The sequence below is a fragment of the Setaria italica genome, chromosome II, assembly GCF_000263155.2.
Source record: "Setaria italica strain Yugu1 chromosome II, Setaria_italica_v2.0, whole genome shotgun sequence".
Lineage (NCBI taxonomy): Eukaryota > Viridiplantae > Streptophyta > Magnoliopsida > Poales > Poaceae > Setaria > Setaria italica.
The window spans coordinates 35,122,206-35,144,159 of NC_028451.1; the positions used below are offsets into that span (position 1 = coordinate 35,122,206).

Here is a 21,954-nt window from a genome sequence, read left to right on the forward strand (position 1 = left end):
CGTCGTTGAGGTGGTAGTTGCAAGGGCTGGTTTCGGCAATGCGGGAAGGTTCCGTGCTTGATTTGTGCGGATTTTCATTTTTTTTTTGTCCGTTTGGTTTTCGCAGTGGCGAGCGCCGCATTCGATCGGGAGGACGCGCCCAATCTGGTGTGGCCGCAGATAGCTGCGTCCCTGGCCAAAGGTGAGTTTCTGCTTCCACCCCCATTTCCTGTCTCGATTGGACCCTATCTCGCGAAGCGAAATTTTCTCTCTCTCGGATTTTGGCTGTTTTGGATCGCTCAAACCACCAATTGACACCGTTTTGTTAGATTTGACCATCGAGAGGCTTGGGGAGCACAAGAACCGTGTGCTATCAGCAACAGATCACTGGCAGGCAGTTGAGGGAGCGAGTAGTAGGAGCCGTGTGCCCGGAAAGCCTGATGCGAGCGTACTGAGGGAGGAGTCTGAGACACGGAATGCGGATGAGGAAGATGCCCCAGTTATTGAGGGGAATGAGAGGGCACGGTTGGGCCAGGGTGGTGTGATCAAGCAGGTTGTTGGAAGTGAGGCAAGTGCAGATGGATTTGGTGAGCCCAGGGATGGCAAGGAAGCTGTACTGCAGAATGGAGAAGAGGTTGGGATAAAGTTGCTGCATCCAATTGATGCAGAGCACAAGGAGGGATCGGATGAAGCAGGGGAGAACATCGTTTCTGGAATGCACACTGTAGGAAACCTGAATTCATCTTCTAGTGAGGTAAAATTTGTTGCAGGCAATCAATTTATTTCTTTACACTTCCTTGGAAGTATCTCTTCCGTTTGCTGCCTCCATTCATTTAAAAGTTAGCTAGAGCCTAGCAACTACATGCAAAGGCATGGTAGGTAGCATGTTGTTTGTGGATTGTCATTTTCACTTTGTTTGAAAGCTCTTGCTTAGTGTTATTCATATGGATATCATACTGTATGGTCTATCAACAGGCTTTAGCTTATGTAACCATTCACAATCACGGTTCTTATTTGTTATTCCGGTCACTATTTTTTAGTCAGTGTTTTTCTTGATCTAATGTTGAAGGTCTAATTACCTGCACAGACTAGAGATGCTACTACCTCCAGAAAGCATCAAACAAGGGTGAGCAACAATAATTCTGCTCGTAGCACAGCAAACAGAAGTGCTGGTCGGTCCACAACATCACCAGATGCAACAATTCACATCATCAAGGACCAGTTGACAAGAGCAAAGACATATCTTGGATTTGTTGCATCTAGAGGCAATCATGGATTTGCAAGGGAGCTCCGTGCACGGATGAGGGATATACAACAAGCACTAGGTGATGCAACTAGCGACCGGCAGCTACCTCAAAAGTACATTCTCTTCTACTGTACTGAGATTTTTAATTGGCATGTCTAGTGATGGTGTATGATTGTTTTGGTACTTTTTGTTGTAACTGAACACTTATTACCTGTTTTTCTATTGTCTCAACAGTGTCCACAGCAAAATTAGAGCAATGGAGCAGACACTGGTGAAGGTCAGGAAAATTCATGATAGCTGCTCAGGTGCTGTAAACAGGCTCCGTACAGTCCTTCACTCAACAGAGCAGCAACTCGAATCAAACAAAAGACAAGCCAACTATTTAGCGCAAGTAGCAGCTAAATCACTACCCAAGGGTCTCCATTGCCTTACACTGAGGCTTACAAATGAGTATTATTTCACCAACCCAAAGAATAAGGATTTTCCATATGCGGAAAAGCTGGAAGACCCCAAACTCTATCACTATGCCTTGTTTTCTGACAATGTATTGGCTGCTGCAGTGGTTGTTAACTCAACACTTGTTCATGCTAAGGTATACCACTTGACCTCTGAATGATACTCCCTCCGTTTCAAATTGTAGGTCGTTTTGGCTTTTCTAGGTTCATAGATGTTTGTATGCATCTAGACATACACTATATTAGGTGCATAGCAAAAACTATGCACCTAGAAAAGTCAAAACGATCTACAATTTGGAACGGAGGGAGTGTTAAGTTGCCAAATAGGTGGCTAATTTGTTATCATGAGTCAAGAATCAACTTCTTTTGTGTGGAACATTCTAGTCGATTTAACCATATTCACCACTAATCTTTCAATGCTATGAATGCAGAAACCAGAAAACCATGTTTTCCACATTGTGACAGATAGGCTTAACTACGCTGCAATGAAAATGTGGTTCCTGGCTAATCCATTGGGTAAAGCTGCTATTCAGGTTCAGAACATTGAAGAGTTTACATGGTTAAATTCAACCTACAGTCCAGTCCTGAAACAGCTGGAATCCCGGTTTATGATTGATTACTACTTCAGAAATGGGCATGCTAGGCCTGATGAAAATCCTAAGTTTCGGAATCCCAAATACTTATCAATTCTCAATCATCTGAGGTTCTATCTTCCTGAGATTTTCCCAAAGCTTAACAAGGTGTTATTTCTAGACGATGATACTGTAGTGCAACGGGACTTAACTGCACTTTGGTTGGTAGATCTCAAAGGCAAGGTTAATGGTGCTGTTGAGACTTGTAGGGAGACATTCCATAGGTTTGATAAGTACCTCAACTTCTCAAATCCTCTTATTGCCAAGAATTTTGATCCACATGCATGCGGTTGGGCATATGGCATGAACATATTTGATTTGTCCGAGTGGAGAAAGCAAAACATCACTGAGGTCTACCATACCTGGCAAAAGCTGGTGAGTATTTATGAGCTTTACATGTGAAATATGCTTCCGGTTCCCATGCTATTCTAAAATGTGCACTAAAGTGCTTGAGCTGAAATTGTTAATAACAATTTAATGCATACTATAGAATTTGCTATCAAGCACTTCACGAAAGTTTGTGCAGACAGTATCTTAGTAGGCTTGCTGCTATATTTTGATACACAAGTTCACTTCTGTAGGGTTTGACCATTCTTTAGTGTAATATGCCTTATCTTCTTTTATATTTTACTCATGACTCTCTTTTCTGCAGAATGAAAACAGACTATTGTGGAAGCTAGGCACACTCCCTGCTGGTCTTGTAACATTCTGGAACCGTACGTTCCCTCTTGATCGTTCCTGGCATCAGTTGGGGCTTGGGTACAACCCAAATGTCAACGAAAAGGATATCAGGCGGGCGGCTGTCATCCACTACAATGGAAATCTGAAACCCTGGCTTGAGATTGGATTGCCCAAATACCGCAAGTACTGGTCGAGACATGTCGATTTCGATCAAGTGTTTCTACGGGAGTGCAATATAAATCCCTGAATAGCAAGTAGAGGTGTATGATTTATATTTTCGTTTTTCAACTGTTTCTTAGATCAATTCTTTGTGCTCTAGGTATTTTAACTTGCCTAGAGCGCTAATTCTTTTTAACTGATCTCTTCCCATGTAAAGGTGCAAGCAGGTTAGTGGTAGGCATAGATCATACAAACGGTTAGGAGCCACGAAGGCATATTGCATTTTTGTACTTATGAATGCTAATATGGTAGTAGTAGTTAATTATTGATTGTATGAGTGGAACGCTCTGTAAGATCACAAACAATATAGTTTGCTTCCCTTTTCCACCTCTTTAGTTTGCTGCATCCACCGTGTAATCTGTGCTTATCCACGACAGCACGAGGTAGTGAGGTACATTGCCACGGGCTATATATCATGCGACATCTTGTATTTCAACAATGATGACCAAGGGAAGCAGGGGTGCCTTCTCCAGCTTCCCCTTCAACCCCAGCTCGATTAGCAACTTCACTTTCAGCATTTTACGGTAAAAGAGAGTTTCGTACTTTTGTTAGTGGAAGGTTTTGAGTTCTGACAGCGGAGCTGTTTGGTTCTGTACCAAAGCTTGCCAGTGCTCATTGACAATTTTGGTAATGATTTGGTATGCTAGTTGCTAACTGCCAAATTTTGGTAAAAAATCGTTCCTCTACCATTGAACTTCGTTTCAAACTTTCAATGTTACAAGCACAACTACGCATGCACAGAGAGTCTCAGAGCTACTCTAGTTTGGGTCTTGGCCAATACCGAAGAGACTTTACGGATAAGTGTTTGAACAGAGGGAGTATTTTGTTAGATTATTGGATCTGCAAAGATCAGTCTGTTATTGGGAGTTGCAAATTAACCGCGACTTGGGATGGAAGCAAAGAACCGTTCTGGATACGTGCATTACGTGCTCTGCTCATCTTGTTCTCTAGATCCCATGGCTAGAATCCTTGCGTCCAGCGCCGCGGCGTCTGCTGCTCTGGGGTCGTCGTGGCTCTTTGGGCTCTGCATGGTCGTGTTCTCCGTCTGGCTCGTCTCCTTCGCCGTCTTCATCTGCGGCCGCACCTCCGGCGACGACCGCCCCAGGAAGAAGCCCGCTCCGGCGCCGGCCACGAACGCGAAGCCGCCGGCGAGCCGCGGCACCGCGAGGTCAGGGACGGTGGCTGACTCCACGAGCATGTACACAGCCGCGTAGATTGGTGGCGCTGTTGCCGCGGCCTGCGGGTGCAGCGCCGGCCATGGAGGAGGTGGCTGCGGCGGCGGCGGCGGGGGTTGTGGCTGCTAGAGTGAATAGGCACCTCTGGCTAGCTTTCTTAATTAGTCTCGTGATCTCGTCTATTGCCTCGCACATATTATTGCGAGGAATAGTTTACCTAGTTTGTTCCACCGTCGCGTCAATCTTATTTGTTTCATATGGTCAACAATTAATATGATGTGCTTGTGTGTTGTGGTTGCTCTACTTTTTATCCTGAGTTTTTCCCGTCAGGATAGCGCTTATGTTTCATCCAGTCACAAACTCTAGTGAGTCATGTTTTGTACTATCATTATCTCGTCGCCTAGAAACTTTATAAGATTACATTCTCGTATGTGCCACCAATTGTTGCGTCTGCTGATCTACCAAAGATGAGATTGCTAGAAAACCTAAAAATATATTTTTTATATACCATGGATCCATGGACTAATTTTTAGTTCGCGTCGCATCGAATATTTGAATACCAATTAGAAAAACTAAACGTAAACTAATTAAGCCGTGATTAATTTATTCATTTATGCAATTGATTTTATAATTAACATATATTTAATACTCCTAATTTAGTATCTGCGTGACAGGGTTTAGTCCCACGAACCAAAACAGCTCAATCGTCTCCACTCAGACTAGAAAAATCGACAACCCGTTTTGGACAGGAAACAGTAAACACCCCCGCACTTCACCCGTGAAAAAGGCCCAAACTGATCCCATTCGGCCATTATGCCACTCTCCTGGCCCAAGCCCAAGATGCAACGCTGGCACATGCTACTTGCTGAATGAAGTGGTGATGGACTGCCGGACTGGTGACCTGGTGTGGTGTTCTGGTATGGTCTCTTCCTCTCTGGTGGATGACAACCTTGGATTCAACATGTCAAATTCGGCTTTAATTATCGGTGCCCGCTTGCTTCCGTGCTCATTTTCGTTCATGCCTATCCCGCTTCCCGTTTCCATTATGGAAACCCCCCCCCCCCCTTTTTTTAAGAAGAAGAAGTAGGGCTCTACGTTTACCTAAGCTACCCTGCTATGACTGAATGATGTGGGTGTGTGCCTCTAAACATCCATAGTCAATTAGATATTCAACGACGGCATCAGAAGGACTCAACTATAGGGGTGTTTGGTTAGTTAGAGCCTCCTAAAATTTTCATATCACATCGAATGTTTAGATACTAATTAGAAGTATTAAATATAGATTAATTATAAAATTAATTGTACAGATGGAGGTTAATTTGCAAGACGAATCTATTAAGCCTAATTACTTCATGATTTGACAATGTGATGCTACAGTAAACATATGCTAATGATAGATTAATTAGGCTTAATAGATTCATCTCGCGAATTAGCCTCCATCTGTATAATTAGTTTTATAATTAGCTCATATTTAATTCTTCATTTAGTCTTCGAATATTCGATGTGACATGAATTTTATTCCGGATCGAAGATAAAAAAAAACCGATAGTGAAAACCGTCCCCATGCTACCGTCGCTTCACTCACATCACCTGTCTGGCTTGACTTGACCTCGGGGTTGGGCATGAGCTCTCCACTTTCGCCATGTTCGCTGCATCTGCAGAGCGAAGCTGCTGCAGTAGTCAAGGTTGAGGCGTTGGGTATCAATGCTTCGCCTGATGCAAACAAACATGTCTGCTGGTTGCTCTCGCCCTGCGACGAATTTCCTCGGACCCGCTAGCTGCCTCGTCTCGTCAGATAAACCTCCTTATACTAGTCGTCACTGCGATTGCTACTTGATCGGCTGATTCGGCGCCCGCGTTTTCTTCCATGATCCTTTCTTAATTCTTAAGCAACCCCTGTGCCCGCGCGCGCCGGTCGAAGGAAAAAAAAAACCCCAGGCCACCGCATGCACTAAGGAATCACGATTGCTTAGCTTAATCCAGTCGCTCAACCACTTTCCTATTGTGCCTTCATTGCCCCCCCACGTCCACGTCGTCGTCGATCGTATTCAATTCCAAGAACAAAAAAACGCCACGACTTGACTCGGCCAACTTGTGCGTACCACACCACAGCCAAAAAAATACAGTACATGGATCACAAGTCGGAACAGTGCACTTGCCCCCCGTTAATCCCTTGGCCGAACTGAGCGTACACTACCAAGACATGGAATCCAATAGGATATGCCACGGGGCGCCGCCGGAAACTGACCGCTTCCAAGCACGCCCCGCCCGCCCACCCACAGGTGGCCGCGGGCAGGCCAACCGACCCTGCCGCCGAGCCAACTCCTCCGCGCTAAGCAACGGGCAAAGCCAAGGCAAGGGGCGCACGTTTCCTCCCGTGATGGGGCACCGTTTTCCCGCCGTGGCGGCGCGCGCGGATGTGGATGGCTCATCGACTCGCATATCGTGCCATCGCGTCGTCACTCCAACCCGACCCGACCGGCGGCTATAAAGGCCGCGCCGATGCCCCGGTGCAACAGCTTCACACCGGCCGGATAGGGATCGATCCCGGATACGACACACTCGTAGTGAAGGGCCGGAGATGGGGGCGGATCAGTTCCTGAGCATATCGGAGGGCGGGCTCGGCGGGGAGGCGGTCTACTGCGCGGTCATCCTGTGGCTGTCCGTGGTGTCGTGGATCATCTTCTCCTGGGTCGGCGGGGACGAGGACGGGATGAGGAGGGGGAGGAGGCGCCGGGGCAGCCGCGGGAGCCCCGTGTTCGTCGGCGCCGCGGGGATCTGCGACGGCACGGGGCCAGGGTGCAGCGGCGGCTACGGCATCTGCGGAACCTGCATCGACTAGTAGCCTAGCCGTGCCTCTACTAGTAGTTCCTGTGAACATCAGCGCGCGACGAGCTTGTACATGTCGTCGTCGATCGATGCTCAAGCCCTTGTGTTGTGTTGTGGAGTGGCGTCGATCGAATTGGCGTTGCTCTGGATGCTGACATGATCAGAGAAAGAGGCTCCCCTTTGTGAAGGCAATAAGAGGGAGGCCGGTCTGTTTCGATCTTTGCTCGGGTTGCAGAAACTGAGTTCTTAGCTTCTCCTTTTGCGTTCCTCAATCTGCTTGATAGCTTGATGCTCTGTAAATTTCTCCGTGCTCCATTTCTCTGCAGTTTAAGCTGCAAAAGCACCTACATATATGAGATATAATGTTGAGGTCCACTTTGCCTACTGCTTTTTAGGCGTGATTTTTTTGGGGAAGCTCTGTGGACGATAGTTGGGCAAACGTCGTCTTCAAGTGCACACTTTACGGGAGTTAGTTGGGAGTTGAGCAGCTTGCGTCGTCAAGCAAAGCCAAAGCTTATCTCGCTTGCTCAACACTGGCCTCTGTTGGAGCGGGCTGCACAAGAAAGTGGCCCAACGTTACACTCACCTAAATCTGAGTCCTCTCAACTTGAATTTAGATATCTATTTTTCCATATGCAATACCATCTAATTTCTTCTAAATTTTTGTAAGAGTATCTCAAACTAGTTGGAACACGTCATCTCCGTCCCTAAACTAGTTTCACTTCCACATCCGGGTATCCTTTAACTTGCTAAGTGTGTCACTTGAGGTCCAAATTTTGAAAATTAATGTTTAACTGGCCACAAGGCATGTTAGCAACCCACATGGCAACGGCCCATCTCTTTTTTGTCTCTCATTTATTCTCTCTCCCGCATCTTCAATGAATTGAGCAACGGCCGTGCAGGGAGGAGCAACGCCTCCTGGATGCCAAGTAAACATATCAACACTAATTAGGGAGCTTTGGATATTAAGTGGCACGTTTAGCAAGTTTTCGGGATCCAAAACCATGAATTAATAGTTTATGGGATTAAATGATACCCGTGAACAAGTTTAAGAACCACCGATACACTTCATTATTTTAATAATGTGCACAAAGCAGCAAATGTGTAGCTATGTTGGAAGAGTGCAAGGTACGTGGAATAAACACAAATATGAGAACAAATTTTGCTACAAATGCAATGGCAAAATTAGCATTGAGTTTGTGGTCCACCTTCAAAGATTACATCTATGAAAAGAAAACCGTTTCAAAAAAAATGGTAAAACGGATAAAGCATTTAAGCTTACCACGAAGTATTGCCTAGATACATGAATTCTTACAATATAGATTGAGACATCTAAAACTGACTACATGTGTGGCTGCTAAGTGCTAACACCTCTCCCTCTATGGTTCTATCTATGGTCACACACAGACCTTCAAAACCCCACAACCAGCCCTTCTGGAATTGATAGGTGGAGCTACGAGCTATGCGGTAATCTTTAGTTTACCTTACAACCCCATGGTAATATTACAAGTGATGTTGATCCACTTGAACATTTCAAGTTTTGGCACTCTCTTGGGGCATACAAGAGTGCCATATAATTTATTACTCGTATAATATCCTTTTCATCACTCCAGCAATTAATCAAATTATTGGAAGTGCTCACATTAGGATTTTCCTCGAAGACTACTTCCTACCTACTAGCCATGGCTTCTTCTCCAAAAATGGCAATGGTGAATTAAGATCAAAGATTATGGTTGTGGTTTTGGTTCGATAGTCCATAATCCTATAATTTGGTAGGTAGCAAGAGGCTAACAATGGTGGCTTGTCCAAAAATAGCAACTGCGGTTATAATTATGCGGTTATAATTACGGTTTCAGTTCATTGTACCATCATCTAACCCAAGAATTCGGTAGGTTGCACAAATCCATGGTGTTTAGATTGATGAGTACAATTTGGTTTCATCACACTAATACATCACTTCCACTTGCAAGATATATCTAGTGGATTCTAAAGCATACATTAACTAGTGCATTGCGGATTCTAAATATTACCTTAATATGCCATAACTAGGTGTTAGTTACCCAAACAAGCCTGATCTCTGTAGTCAACTCAATGTGAGCTTATATAATCTCTTATATCATTTCACAACATATGTAAGTTATCTACTATAAATTTGAAAATTTTGATGTGGGAATTTCACTTCAAAAATGTAAACAAAATCCTACAGTGTCAGAATTACAAAAAGATAACCGGTGAATGACCCACGCCAAGTGATACTATGAGAGTGAGATCTCCTTTTTGAGATAGTAAGCCTAACAATACTTGATTTGAGATCTCCTTTTTCCCTCCTTCCTTTCACATATGCGGGACTAAGTGGTATGGATGGACAACTACTTCATCTAGGTTGATCCCAAATATGTCCATTTAGATTTTTGTAAGTAAAATGTTTTATATTTTAATCATCAACATGTCTGACACTTTATATAAATTGATAGAATAAGAGTGACATTACTACAATATATGACTCTTTTCATTTAAGTTATACATTTATAAAAATAGCTAACCAAACTTAGAAATTTTTTATTTAGGTATACCTAGATGAACTTATATTTGTGATAGGACAAAGCACTAAATATGCTTTTGAGTAAAGTAGGACAATGAGTCTATAGGGGTGATCAGCACATTGGGAGCCCATGGTTATGATTGAACACAAGCCAATTGGAGTGTTACGTTTTGGCATGGTCTCGATGCATACAAAGACAGGGGGTTGTGCATGTCTAAACTCGCTTAGACTAACTTTAATTCTATAATCTGATTTTAATCTAACAATACCATCTTAAGCACTTAAATGGATATGAATATTCAACTCAAGTACAGCATATCCTCATCTGGCTATTGAGCGCAAGTTGCTCCCCACTTTGGCACACAAGTAAATTGATGTTATTCGTGAAATAAAGTTCATTAACAAAACACTTGAATTGCAACTAAATTTGTAACATGAGGTCATCACACATAAATATTAAATTCTAGTATCAGGCAGCTATATAAGTTCAGGAGTTTACTTATTAGATACATATGCTTTTATGGGTACTAGTTATTTATTTCTAACTTGTTATTTCTTCATTTACGAGTTAATTTGTCTCATAATATAAAGTTAGAACTATATTTTTACTATATTTCATAATATATCATAACTAATGTCCATTAAGTTCTAGATGTCCAAATTCACTTATCTATAATCATATGGAGCAAGTTAAGGGGGTGTTTGGGAGCACTCCACTCCACAAAAAATTGCTCCACTCCACCAACTCTGAAAATTTCGTAGCCAAACGCGTCTAGCTCCAGCAACTCCGGCTCCAAGAAAAAGGTGGAGCAGGGGGTAGATCCACGTTTTTTGGGGAGTACCTCAAGAGGTGCTCCAAAAACCCGTACAAACCTCCTCGTGGAGTTGGTGGGTATTTACCCACCATTGCCACTCGTTACACAGTACCGGTTCGCGAAACAAAAACTCCCGTCGCCCCGCCCCACCCGCACGCCGGCCGCCGCCCCGTCCTACCCGCGCGCCGGCCGCCCAACGCGCCGCCCGCCACGACCGCGGGTTCACGGAGCTGGCGCGCATGGGTGTCGGCCTCGTCGTGCTCACGCCGCCATGCTCGCCGCCGGGACGGTCGAGGTCGAGCGCCGCCGCGTCATCGCGCGCCACGGCATGTACGACACCAACACGGGCGCCGACGGGGCGTACCTGCCCATGTCCATCTTCTGGCAGATGCCGCGGTACGTAGAAGAGAAGAGGAGAGGAGAGAGAGGAAGAAGAGAGGAGAAAATAGAAGAGTATGACATGTGTGTCCGTTCACAAAGGGTAAAATAGACCATTCACAACAAGTGCTCATGTTTTTGGAGCTGGAGCACTGCCATCAGCCAAACACGTGCAGCAGCTCCATGTTTTTTTGAAGTTGGTGGAGTGGAGCTAGGAAAGTGTGGAGCTGGTGGAGTGGAGCTGATTTTTCTGGAGTGGAGTGCTCCCAAACAGGCCCTAATACTCGAGATCGCTCCCTGATGCACATGCGCCACAATGAATTAATGACGAACTTAATGCTGGCTCCTCTCGTCATTTTTTCCCTTCTCTTTCTTTATATATATTTTTTCTTCCTTCCTTTCCTTTCCGCTTATCTCTTCTTCCTTCCTCCACTTTTCTCTTCTTTCTTTCTTCATTATCCTAGCGACCGAGGTGCCCTCAATTGCCTACCTCAACGCATCTCTGCACGCCTCCTTCTCTATCCAACGACACTACCTCTATCTATTGCTTCCTTGCTAACAGGGAGGGGGGGGGGGGGGGGGGGGGGGGGGGGTGCCCCCCCATCTGGACCTTTTTTCCATAGGAGACCCTCTTAGTTTCCTGTTAATCACATATTAGGTTGCCACTTTTGTGACGTGTTGCTGCTGCATTTCGTAGCCCAAAAGAGAATTCGACTATCCCAAGCCAAAGTAGAGGCACAACATCCTTCTATCGAGATGGACGCTTCTGTTTTCTTTTCTTTTTTCGCGCCGCTAGCTGCTGCTCAAGTTCCTCTAAAAAAAGATGGTGCTCGAGTTATCCGCTCTTCAGACTCCGTGCCACCGTCCGCTACCCACTGGTGCAGCCATCCAGGATGCAGCACTAGCCACCAGCTTGGCTGCGAAATCACAAACTCTACGCTCCCACAATCTTAATCACCAATTATAACACATGCTATTTTATTTATCTTCGCATGCTTAATTCAAAGCTAGTTAACGAATAACTAGCTTAATTTCTTTTATGCATACACCATCATTTATATATAATCATTATCAGTATCACTCACTTAGCCTCCCCTATGTTCAAATCCTAGCTACACCTCTGCTCGCTAACGACCTCGACTACCAGCTCCGGCTAGCGATGACCTCGCTACCTCACTTGCCACCCAACCCCGCCGCCTCCGCCCCGCTATATACTAACCTCTTCGATTGCTCACCCCTGATCCCGAACACGGATTGTCATCCGCTATTAGCCGATAGCACCTTCATTATCCCACTTTGCCGCCCTCGATCCTCTACCGACATCATTTCTACCACCATCAACGGCAATCCATCTAAACCCGCGCGGTTATATAGCCCTCGGTGAGAACCCAAACTTAGAACCCTAATCCTAACTCTTTTTTAAGCTGGTTCCGACAGCAAGACAACAAGCACTCCCTCCTTACTAGCCGTGTGCTATTTAATGATTTTTTAACACGTGTAAATAAGTGAACTGTAAACGGAAAAAAGAGAAAAAAACAATGCTCTCGTTATTTCTCAGCTAGACACCGAGTACGATTGTCTTAAGAGCAACTCCAACAGCTTTGCCATCTCCCTCTCCAAGCTAAAATTTAGCAAGTTTGCTGAAAAATCACAATCCAACAGAGTTGCTATCCGGATGGCCAAATACTCTCCCACACTCTCCAAACTTGACAAGCGGGTTTGGCTTGCCAAATGTGCAAAATGGGGAGTGCGAAATGGAGAGTCTGTAGTGCGAAATGAAGAAACTGTTGGAGTGGATGGAGAGCGTAGATTTTTTAGAGAGGAAACTAGCTGTTGGTATTTGGAGAATAGAAAATGAATAGTTTATCAGAGGAAGTAACTCAATATGTAAAGGAATCTTTTTCCAACTGAAATAACAAATCCATCACCAAACCCACCTCAAAAAAATCACCAGCTGCGTAGCGCAGCATAGCTCCATCTCCATCCCGTTCCTCTTCCAGTCTTCCTCCGTCCCCAATCCCCTCCTCCCCGTCTCCCCCACCGGCCACAACCCTAGCTTGCCCCCAAATCCATGGATCCCACCAAATCCAGCACCCCTCCGCCTCCCCCAGTCATGGGCGCCCCCGTTGCCTACCCTCCAGCGGCTTACCCTCCCGCCGCGGCCGCCGGAGCCGCCGCCTACGCTCCGCAGCTCTACGCGCCGCCCGCCGCAGCCGCTGCCCAGCAGGCGGCCGCTGCGCAGCAGCAGCTGCAGATGTTCTGGGCGGAGCAGTACCGCGAGATCGAGGCCACTACGGACTTCAAGAACCACAACCTCCCGCTCGCCCGCATCAAGAAGATCATGAAGGCCGACGAGGACGTCCGCATGATCGCCGCCGAGGCCCCCGTCGTGTTCGCGCGCGCCTGCGAGATGTTCATCCTCGAGCTCACCCACCGCGGCTGGGCGCACGCTGAGGAGAACAAGCGCCGCACGCTCCAGAAGTCCGACATTGCTGCCGCCATCGCCCGCACAGAGGTGTTCGACTTCCTCGTCGACATCGTGCCGCGCGACGACGCCAAGGACGTTGACGCTGCTGCCGCCGCCGCTGCGGCGGCTGCGGCTGCCGGGATCCCGCGCCCCGCCGCCGGCGTGCCTGCTACCGACCCGCTTGCCTACTACTATGTCCCTCAGCAGTAATGTATCATCATCGCCTTCTTAATGGTTTCCTAAGCGCAGAATGTGTTGTTGTATGCCTGTTGTAGTTGCTACTGCTGTTGTTGTTGCCGCGTAATAAGACTTGTTGATCATCGATGGGCGTCCCCCTGAGCTTAAGCATTGAGCTGTTTTATTCTAGAATCCCGGGTAAGATTGTTGTAATGGGGGACGCCCTTTGATTGGGTTGGTAGTGTATGTCTAAGCCTAACTCATCAGATGCTGTAATCCAACAAGTATTATGCGGGTGTCTGGTAATTACTGTGCAATTCCTGTTCTTCATCTTTTGTGTGACACTCTGACCTGAATGTGGCTCTGTCATGAAGGTGATGTATTGTGTTTGTCGTATATTTAGTTAGCCATTTGATACTAACAAGCTTAAATATTTAGATGATTTTAGCTTGGAAGAGTGTTCTCCAAGTTTCGATTTGTTGTTATGTACCTAATGGCAGTTTCGCATGTCATGGAATTCTTTGATAAACTGAATGGGTGAATGTATTTGATTGGTCAACGTGCTTCTTTCTTGTGTCTTTATCCGGTTAATTGAATGTGCATTAGTTCTTTTACCTTTTTCCTTTTTAGGTGATTTCCTTTTGCTGACATGTTTGTTTAAAGCTAGTCTTTCAATGGATACTATAAGCTTTTAATTTGCTTTCTCTGGAAAGCTGTTATACTTAAGCATCATTTCTTTATTCCTATTGATCAAATAGTTATGCAGTGATGACTAGTGACCTGTTTATTGGAGGGCCATTACCTTAAACTGCGGATTGTGTATATGCAGTCTTTATGCATTTCCTGTTATGCACTTGTAGAATATAAGGGATGCAAACTATTGGAGCTTGCAGTGGAGAATTGTACAGCTATGCATAAAGAATAGTTTATTGTTCCAATGTTCGGTATTTCATTGTTCACACTCCAGATCACTGGGGTGCAAGTGTGGCTCCCTGGCAGCTGATTGGTCAATTGGTCACCGAATCAAACACAAGTATTTGTATATGTTTTCTTCTTCCACCGATTTAGTCCAACGTCACAGCTGCTCATATGGAGCCGTTGGTATTGTCTACATGCATTGGTCAATACACGTCATGCAGATTTGATATTTGTCGGGACTTCTTTTGTCCAAACATTTGGTGATAGTTGAGATTTTCTTTCTGCTTTTCTTTCTGCCCCGCTGGAGCTTGGTGATATCGGACATCTGATCATCGAAGTGTCTTATGTTAAATTGGCTCCACTTTCATGCAGCCATTTGTTTTTACTGGAATCATGCAGCTGCGATATGATGTTTGGAAATGTCTTCAGCTTCGCCTTTATGAAATTCCATGTTAGCTTGTGCTTACCTTGGGAATTGCATGCGACTAGTTTTACTCTGCTCATTTCCGTATCATTTATCCGTACCATCGTACGTGTTTGGTATTAGTAGAATTTTTGCTTGAGCTGTCTTGGTCTTTGGATTGTTGCATTCTGAATCAATTGGGACTCTTTCATGCATCTCATCATTTTGAATCATGATGCTGCCACATTATGTTTGGAAATGCCTTCAGCTTTGCCTTCGTCAATGCCATGTTAGCTTGTGCTTATAGTGAGAGAAAAATGCGTGTAACTATGTTTAGTTTGCTCATTTTTTGCATCAGTTTGAATTTCAACATGTTTGGTACTAGGATAATTTTGGTTTGAGCTGGCTTGCTCTTTGGATTATTGGATTCAGAACCAATAGGAACTCTTACAAGCACTAAACACTTGTATTTTTCAAATTCAGATGGTTATATAATTGAGTGTGGTGTTGATCTACTCCCTCCGTCCCCGTCCCAAATTATAGGTCAGATTATAGGTCGTTTTGACTTTTATAGATGCATAGATATTATTATGCATCTAGACATATGGTATATTTAAGTGCATAACAAAATCTATGAATCTAATAAAGCTAAAACGACCTATAATTTTGGATGGAGGGAGTAACTATTATTGCCAACATAGTTCCCTCTTTATTATACGGAGCGACTTGGTTGACTTGGTTTTATTTGCGCTACTGCTGGATATGTAGTGTATTGCTGGTGTCTTTATGCTCAATTGGTTGGCCAGAGTTTGTTGACATACAAATACTTGGAACCTGGGCATGGGGCGTGCAAGTTTTTGCAATGCATAGTATCTTATGCGAATGGTGATGATCTCACAGCCACAGGGGATGCAGTCCCTGCCTTGGAGTGTGGACTGTATGGTCTCCTTTATTGCTGAGGTCAGTGTGATGCATGTGCGTATGCATGGTTATATTTTCCAGAAATGTTGATGCCAAGCGGGGGTAGCAGAAAGCGTATTTGCTCCTGTAATCATGCTTGCAGTTGCAGTAACGAGTTGTAGCTCAACTCGTAGCCCATCCAGGTCGAGGGCACAGGGCCTCGTCGCCCTCTCGCCCCTCCCCTGCTGCAGGCTGCAGCTCGGCGCGCTTGCCCAATGCCGCGCAACGCAGGCGGCGGCGGGCACGCGGCCACCGGACGCCAGGCGAACGGAGTGGCTGGACACGTGGGTTTTTTTTTTTCTTTTGAGAAAAAGAACACGTGGAGATGATGACTGGTGGCGGTCGCGATGGGCCGTCCGCGCCCATGAGCGCTGCTAGCCTGCTTTACAGAGAGCTCAAGTCCATCGTGTGTGGCAAACTGGCAATGCGTGTGGCCCATAATGTAGGCGCGGAGGCTTCGCCAACATATTTGGCCCATTCGTCGAAAGCTAGTCTCTCTCTCTAGCGCAGCGTTAACGAACGTCACCAAAGATTATATTCCGATCATCCCAGCTGACAGCTGCCGTGCGCCGTCATCAGGCGATTTGTCGGTGCCGTCCACCCGATCGATCGCCGTGTGCTTCATCCCTTCTCTGATCGACAGGGGCAGAGCACGGTGCAGCACTCCTCCCTCCATATCTCACGCACGCACAGAGCGCGCATCGCATCCATCCGAGCATGACACGAGCATCCGTTTCGCGTCGCTCTCATCCTCAGCCGCGAGCGCAAGAATGCCCTCGCAGCCGCAGCATCGTCCTCGCGCCGAGGTTTTATTCTCCAGACACATATCAGTTCCATATCGCTCTCGATCACCATCTCCAGCCGTCTATAAATTTGGCGCGCTGCTGTTGTTCCCTCACGCATCCAGACCAAGTCCTAGCTCAAGGGCGAGAGGTTTTGCTTGGCTCTCGCTTCTCGCTGCGGCCCCCATGGCGTGCCTCCTCCTCGTTCTCGTCGTCGCCGCCGCGGTCCTCACGGTGACAATGCAGCAGACACAGCTCTGAACTTAAACGCACACATGCACATTATTGGTTTCAGTTTATTTCGTGGCAGATTCGTGAGTTCATTTTTTATTGTTCCTTGATCCTCATCGATCAGGCTCCACCCGGGAAGCTGACGCATGCCGCTCGGACGCCGACGTCGCCGGAGGCCTTCTGGCGCGCCGCCCTCCCCGGCGCACCCATGCCGGAGTCCATCCGCGAGCTCCTGCGCCCTAGTGCTGGTGATCACGAAAAAATGTTCATGGTTTTATGACCGTGCGTCTTGTAATGATCAACAACGCCTCTCACGGTCTCACTAACACAAGTAACTAAATATATGCACGCAGAGGTGGTCAAAGCTCCAAGCGCAGACGCTGACGTTCGCGACGACGACCCGCCGCCGCCCATGAACTTCAACTACGACGACTACAGGGCCTCGCCCTCGCCTCGGAACCAGCTGGTCGTCGCTACCTTCGCCAAGGCACCGGAACACGTCGGCGCCCGGAACGCCGCCACGGGCGACGATGACCGTGCTCGCGCGTCACCGCCGGCGGTGTTCTTCCTTGAAGACGCGGTGCGCGTCGGCGGGAGCCTGCCGTTCCCCCGCGGCCTCCTCCCGCGAGCGGCGTCCGGCGATGACGAGGAGGCGCCGGCGGCTCGTCAGCCCCCGCTGGAGCTGTACACCGTCCGTGCCGTTCGGGCCGTCGAGGGGTCCAGCTTCGTGGTGTGCCGCGGCGAGGCCCGCCCCGACGGCGGCGGCGCCGTGTACGGGTGCCGTGGGGTCGGCCCGGCGAGGGCGTACGCGGTGGACGTTGCCGGAGAGCGCGGTGATGCGGTGACCGCGACGGTCGTGTGCCACGGTGACGACGGCGCGTCCAATGGTAACCTGGAGCACGCAGCGTCCCGTCTGCTCGGCGTCGGCGGCGGTGTGGGTGCGGCGGTCTGCTATGCCGTGCCCGACGCGCAGATACTCTTGGTGAAGAGCGAGAAGGTCCCCTCCTCAGCGTAATACGTGTTGGTTTTACGAACTAGAACTTGTGATGCAACACTGCTAGTACTTGTACGGTGTTGGGTTTTTTTCCTCATTTTGAGGAAAAGTATGTGTGTCAGTGTGCTTGTCGATTTACTTTTTTGTTTAATTTGGTCGAGCGTATGTGCTCCGTTGAGTGAGGAATGTCAAAAATAAAGGGCCCATCTACTTGCGAAGTTACGAAATGCATATGCAGTTTTTAGAAATAGAGCGCACAGATAGAGCTCAGTCACAGTGATGATAGTATCCTTGCAGTTTTTCAGCCCCTTGCAATTAAAACCAACCGATCATGCATGTATATGAACTAAAAAGAATACAAAAGTAAATCGATATCTGCGAAAGGGTAACGATATCACAAAATCCGCCTTGGACTGGTCCTGCAAAATCGTGCTTTTGAAGGAAGCTTTTTACAGAGTTCAACAGAAGTACATTACGTTGTTGGTTGAAGATGAAACCATTCCATTTCTTGTGTTGCCCAGATGCTCTAGGCCGTGAGGATCATGAATTCACGATATTTCCATAAATAACGGCTGTGAAACCTGCCTGTTAAACGAATCCGGAACAGCTTGATATAGTTGCATGTTAGCAACAGTAGCAAGTCAAATGTAAACCAGTAAGGCTCCTGCACTGCTATAAGATGGGGCTTTGTTGGAAGAGATGCTCTACAGCTCTAGGGTGTCACTCTCATCATCTCTGGCATAGGATGAAATGTTGCGTTGGTTCACCATGATTTTTTTTAGATCAGCTGAAACGAAATGGTAATATGAAATAGTGGGCCTGAAAATAAATTAGCCCGGATGCGAACTGGACCGAAATGTCTGAGAGTCCGGTCCATCTCCGCTTGGGCCTCCGGCGACGACAGCCCACTGTGTTTTACTTATTATAACCGGGAAAAGGTGAGATTGGTAATTGCCAGGTCCCCTCTTTAAAAGGAAATCTGATGCATCGGAAAGTAACAGGATGCCTTTTAGAGCTGCAGACTTGAGTACATCACAGGTAGACTAGGTAGTACGTGGACCGTGGTACTGGTACGTACATACAGGGCCTCGGAACTTGATACTTGGAAGCGATACATACACGGACAGGCCACCCGTGGTGTCCAGGCGCACCTCGTATAGCCGAAACCGGCCGCGCACATTCCGTCGTGGTCGATCGACCAGGACACGGTTGTGAACACCCGTCTTCAATCTGTGACTCTCCGCTGGCACCTTGACACCCTTTGCCGGCCGGCCACGGGCGTGCATGCCTGCATTAATTGACGACGACGACGGAGCTTTCGTTCGGCACGCAGCCACGCACGATGGCGCGGTGCAGTACGTACCTACCCGGAGCCGAGCCCCCACATGGCCGCGCGCGCACGAGAGAGCTGGAGGCTGGCCGCTGCTACGCCTGATGAAAAGATAACGTGAGACCTGCAATGCCAAGTCCAATCAAGCGCTTCACTCTCCACGATCCTACCTACCGGCCGGCCAGCGGGCGCGCTGAGCTCTGAACATCACGAGACAGACGGCACCCGGCGGCCCGGCAAAAAGCCGTGCCGAAGCAGGCCCGGCTCCTGCATGCATGGCATGGGCGCCGCAGCGAAAAGCACGCGCGCGCAGTGAGCCAGCCCCGAAAGCCGCTGCTCGCGGCCTCGTGCCGGCCGCTCGCGCGGCAGGTTCTTCGTATACTTGTGTACGTGCGAATGGCTGTGAGCAGCCATAACTCGTGACCACTTGCCGCCCGCTACGCATGGCGCTCGCTGCGCCGCTTCGGGATGGGCCCTGGCGCGCACCGTACAGGTACGGCTACGATACGATTATACGAAGCTGCCAGGGAAGGAGGCAACCGTGGCGAGCAATGCCGCGACGGTATGAGCACGTGTATGTACGTACGTACTGTGCGCGCTGCGGTTGCGAACACCGTATCACTTTATTGCAGCTACGTTTGGACGGAATGGAGAATGGGGCCGTGAGATGCATGCATGCCTACCGGCTATACTCCCTTTCGTATGCTTGTTTTACTTTGCGGTTGCATACGTGAGACGATAGGCCAATTTAAGACATACTCCCACCGTTCCAAATTATAGATCGTTTTAACTTTTCTAGATACATAGATATTATTATGTATCTAGACATAAGGTATATCTAAGTGCATAACAAAGTCTATGAATCTAATAAAGTCAAAATGATCTATAATTTGGAACGGAGGGAGTAGTACGGAGTGCACCCATATCAAAACATTTAGCGTTGTCACAACTATTAACGATTCGTCTTATTAAAAAAATTATAAATATTACTTATTTTGGTAGTGGCTTGCTTTACCATCATAGTTTTTTTAAAACATAATTTATCTTTTCGTACATTTGCAATAAATTTTTAAATAAAACGAATGATCAACGTTACATGAATAAATTTACAACGACAAATATTTTGATGCAGAGGAAGTATCAATTATCATCGTATCGTACCGCGCAATCTACTATACTATACTTCTTCTAAATTGTAAAAAAAAAAAAGCTCAGATGGCTTTAAGGGAGTTCCCAAGCAAGTAAGTTTGTTAGCTCCACGCCAACACATGGGGTGGGGCTTACGGGCCTTAATAGTGCTTGAATTGAGAAGAACTGGTCGGCAACCCCATGTCTGCTATACTAGTTGCCTGTTGCCACGACCCACAAGATGCCGAGACCGAGTTTGACCTTTTTCACAAGTCTCGCGAGTCGCAACCGCCAGGCGCTGGAGAGAGCGTTCGTTCTGCACAGCCTTCCGAGCCATCTTTCCGCAGCCATGGCCCATGATGGGTGTCCTTGACTCCGGCGCGTGAATCCACCGGCAAGACGACAAGCAGCCATGGCAGCGCCTCAATGACAGGCCTCCTCAGCAGGGGAGCAGGCTCGCTCATCACGGTCCAGCAGAGGAAGGCCTCCTGCTCATCTGTTTGTCCACGGACCTGATACGAACGAAGCTCACCAACCAGGAGGCCAAGAGGGTTCCCACTTCCCATGCCGCGCGGGTGCGCGATGGCAATGGCGAGGCGAGCGAGGGCACTGGCAACTAGGGCACTGGGCAGGGCTGGGGCGGCCGGCAAGTGCAGCCCGCCAGCACGTGCCGCTCTGCGCTCGTACCCAAGGAGTCACATGCGCCTCTGATGCCCCCAAGTCTCGCATCGGTTTTACTGCTGCACATTTTCGATGCGAGGACACGAGCAGGTAGCCAGGTACGTGAGATCTGAGAACCGTAAAATAGAATAGTCCGGCGCGTGCACTGTGCGGTCACGAGGCCACAACGCGCCGTAACGCGACAAAGATGACCCCTGTTACAGCGCCAGTCCAAACCCTGACGACCCTAATTAATCCCCCACCCTACCGCTGATCTCAGCCTAATACTAACATTACCCTCGGCAGCCGCGAGTTTGACTCGAACGGTAGGCGCGCCCAGCCCACGGCTCACGTCGTCGTCCTCGGAAAGCACCGGCGGCACAGTCCCCCGCTCCGTCGCACGTCAGCTAGCATGCTATAGTGCCTAGCGCCAGCATGGTCACCGCCCGACGCGTCTCTTCCCCGACGACGAGACGAAGCGGCAGGCGGTGTGCCGCTGCCTGTCGAGTGTCGTCTCGCTGCTCACGCTCTCGCATGTTTTTTTTTTTTTTGAAAACTCACGCTCTCGCATGCTGATTCTCCACCGCCATATTTTTTTTATTAGCATCTTGTGATTTTGATTAATAGTTTATAAGGTTGCACGGGTAGATGGTTTCCACTTAAATACGTACCCGAGTCTAATCAGTTGGTTCTGCCGATCGAGAGACAAGCTCTTCCACTCGGTCTCCGATTCCATCTTAAAATAGAGATAGAAACCGCAAACAAAACGTTGCTAATCGAGCAGCTTTAATTTGTTCTTAAGGCCGGGTTTAGTTGCATTTGCTTATTTTTAAGCAAGTGTCACATCAATATTTAGATACTAATTAGGAGTATTAAACGTAGACTATTTATAAAATCCATTACATAAGTGGAGGCTAAACGGCGAGACGAATCTATTAAGCCTAATTAGTCCA

General features: G+C 47.5%; 4 protein-coding genes across 4 annotated transcripts in view; all 4 read left to right on the forward strand.

Annotated features, from left to right (window-relative positions):
- Positions 1-3,547, forward strand: part of LOC101762931 (probable galacturonosyltransferase 4) — a 6,775-nt gene extending 3,228 nt beyond the window's left edge. The window contains exons 2-7 of the mRNA XM_012843697.1: positions 49-181; positions 309-733; positions 1,067-1,338; positions 1,460-1,817; positions 2,112-2,687; positions 2,965-3,547. Of these exons, the coding sequence (XP_012699151.1) occupies positions 49-181; positions 309-733; positions 1,067-1,338; positions 1,460-1,817; positions 2,112-2,687; positions 2,965-3,240 (2,040 nt within the window). The 3' untranslated portion in view covers positions 3,241-3,547. The remainder of the gene's footprint in view (positions 1-48; positions 182-308; positions 734-1,066; positions 1,339-1,459; positions 1,818-2,111; positions 2,688-2,964) is intronic.
- Positions 3,548-6,879: 3,332 nt separating this feature from the next.
- LOC101777925 lies at positions 6,880-7,591 on the forward strand. Its single transcript, XM_004957080.4, has one exon. The coding sequence runs from the start codon at positions 6,969-6,971 to the stop codon at positions 7,227-7,229; it is 261 nt and encodes an 86-aa protein (XP_004957137.1). The 5' UTR covers positions 6,880-6,968; the 3' UTR covers positions 7,230-7,591.
- Positions 7,592-12,899: 5,308 nt separating this feature from the next.
- On the forward strand, positions 12,900-13,925 carry LOC101778321 (nuclear transcription factor Y subunit C-6). Its single transcript, XM_004957081.2, has one exon. The coding sequence runs from the start codon at positions 13,023-13,025 to the stop codon at positions 13,626-13,628; it is 606 nt and encodes a 201-aa protein (XP_004957138.1). The 5' UTR covers positions 12,900-13,022; the 3' UTR covers positions 13,629-13,925.
- A 2,862-nt stretch (positions 13,926-16,787) lies between these two features.
- LOC101778722 (BURP domain-containing protein 15) lies at positions 16,788-18,101 on the forward strand. The gene is made up of 3 exons (XM_004957082.1): positions 16,788-16,892; positions 17,014-17,137; positions 17,243-18,101. Exons 1-3 carry the CDS (start codon positions 16,845-16,847, stop codon positions 17,902-17,904), a joined length of 834 nt encoding a protein of 277 aa, XP_004957139.1. The 5' UTR covers positions 16,788-16,844; the 3' UTR covers positions 17,905-18,101.
- The last annotated feature ends 3,853 nt before the right edge of the window (positions 18,102-21,954 follow it).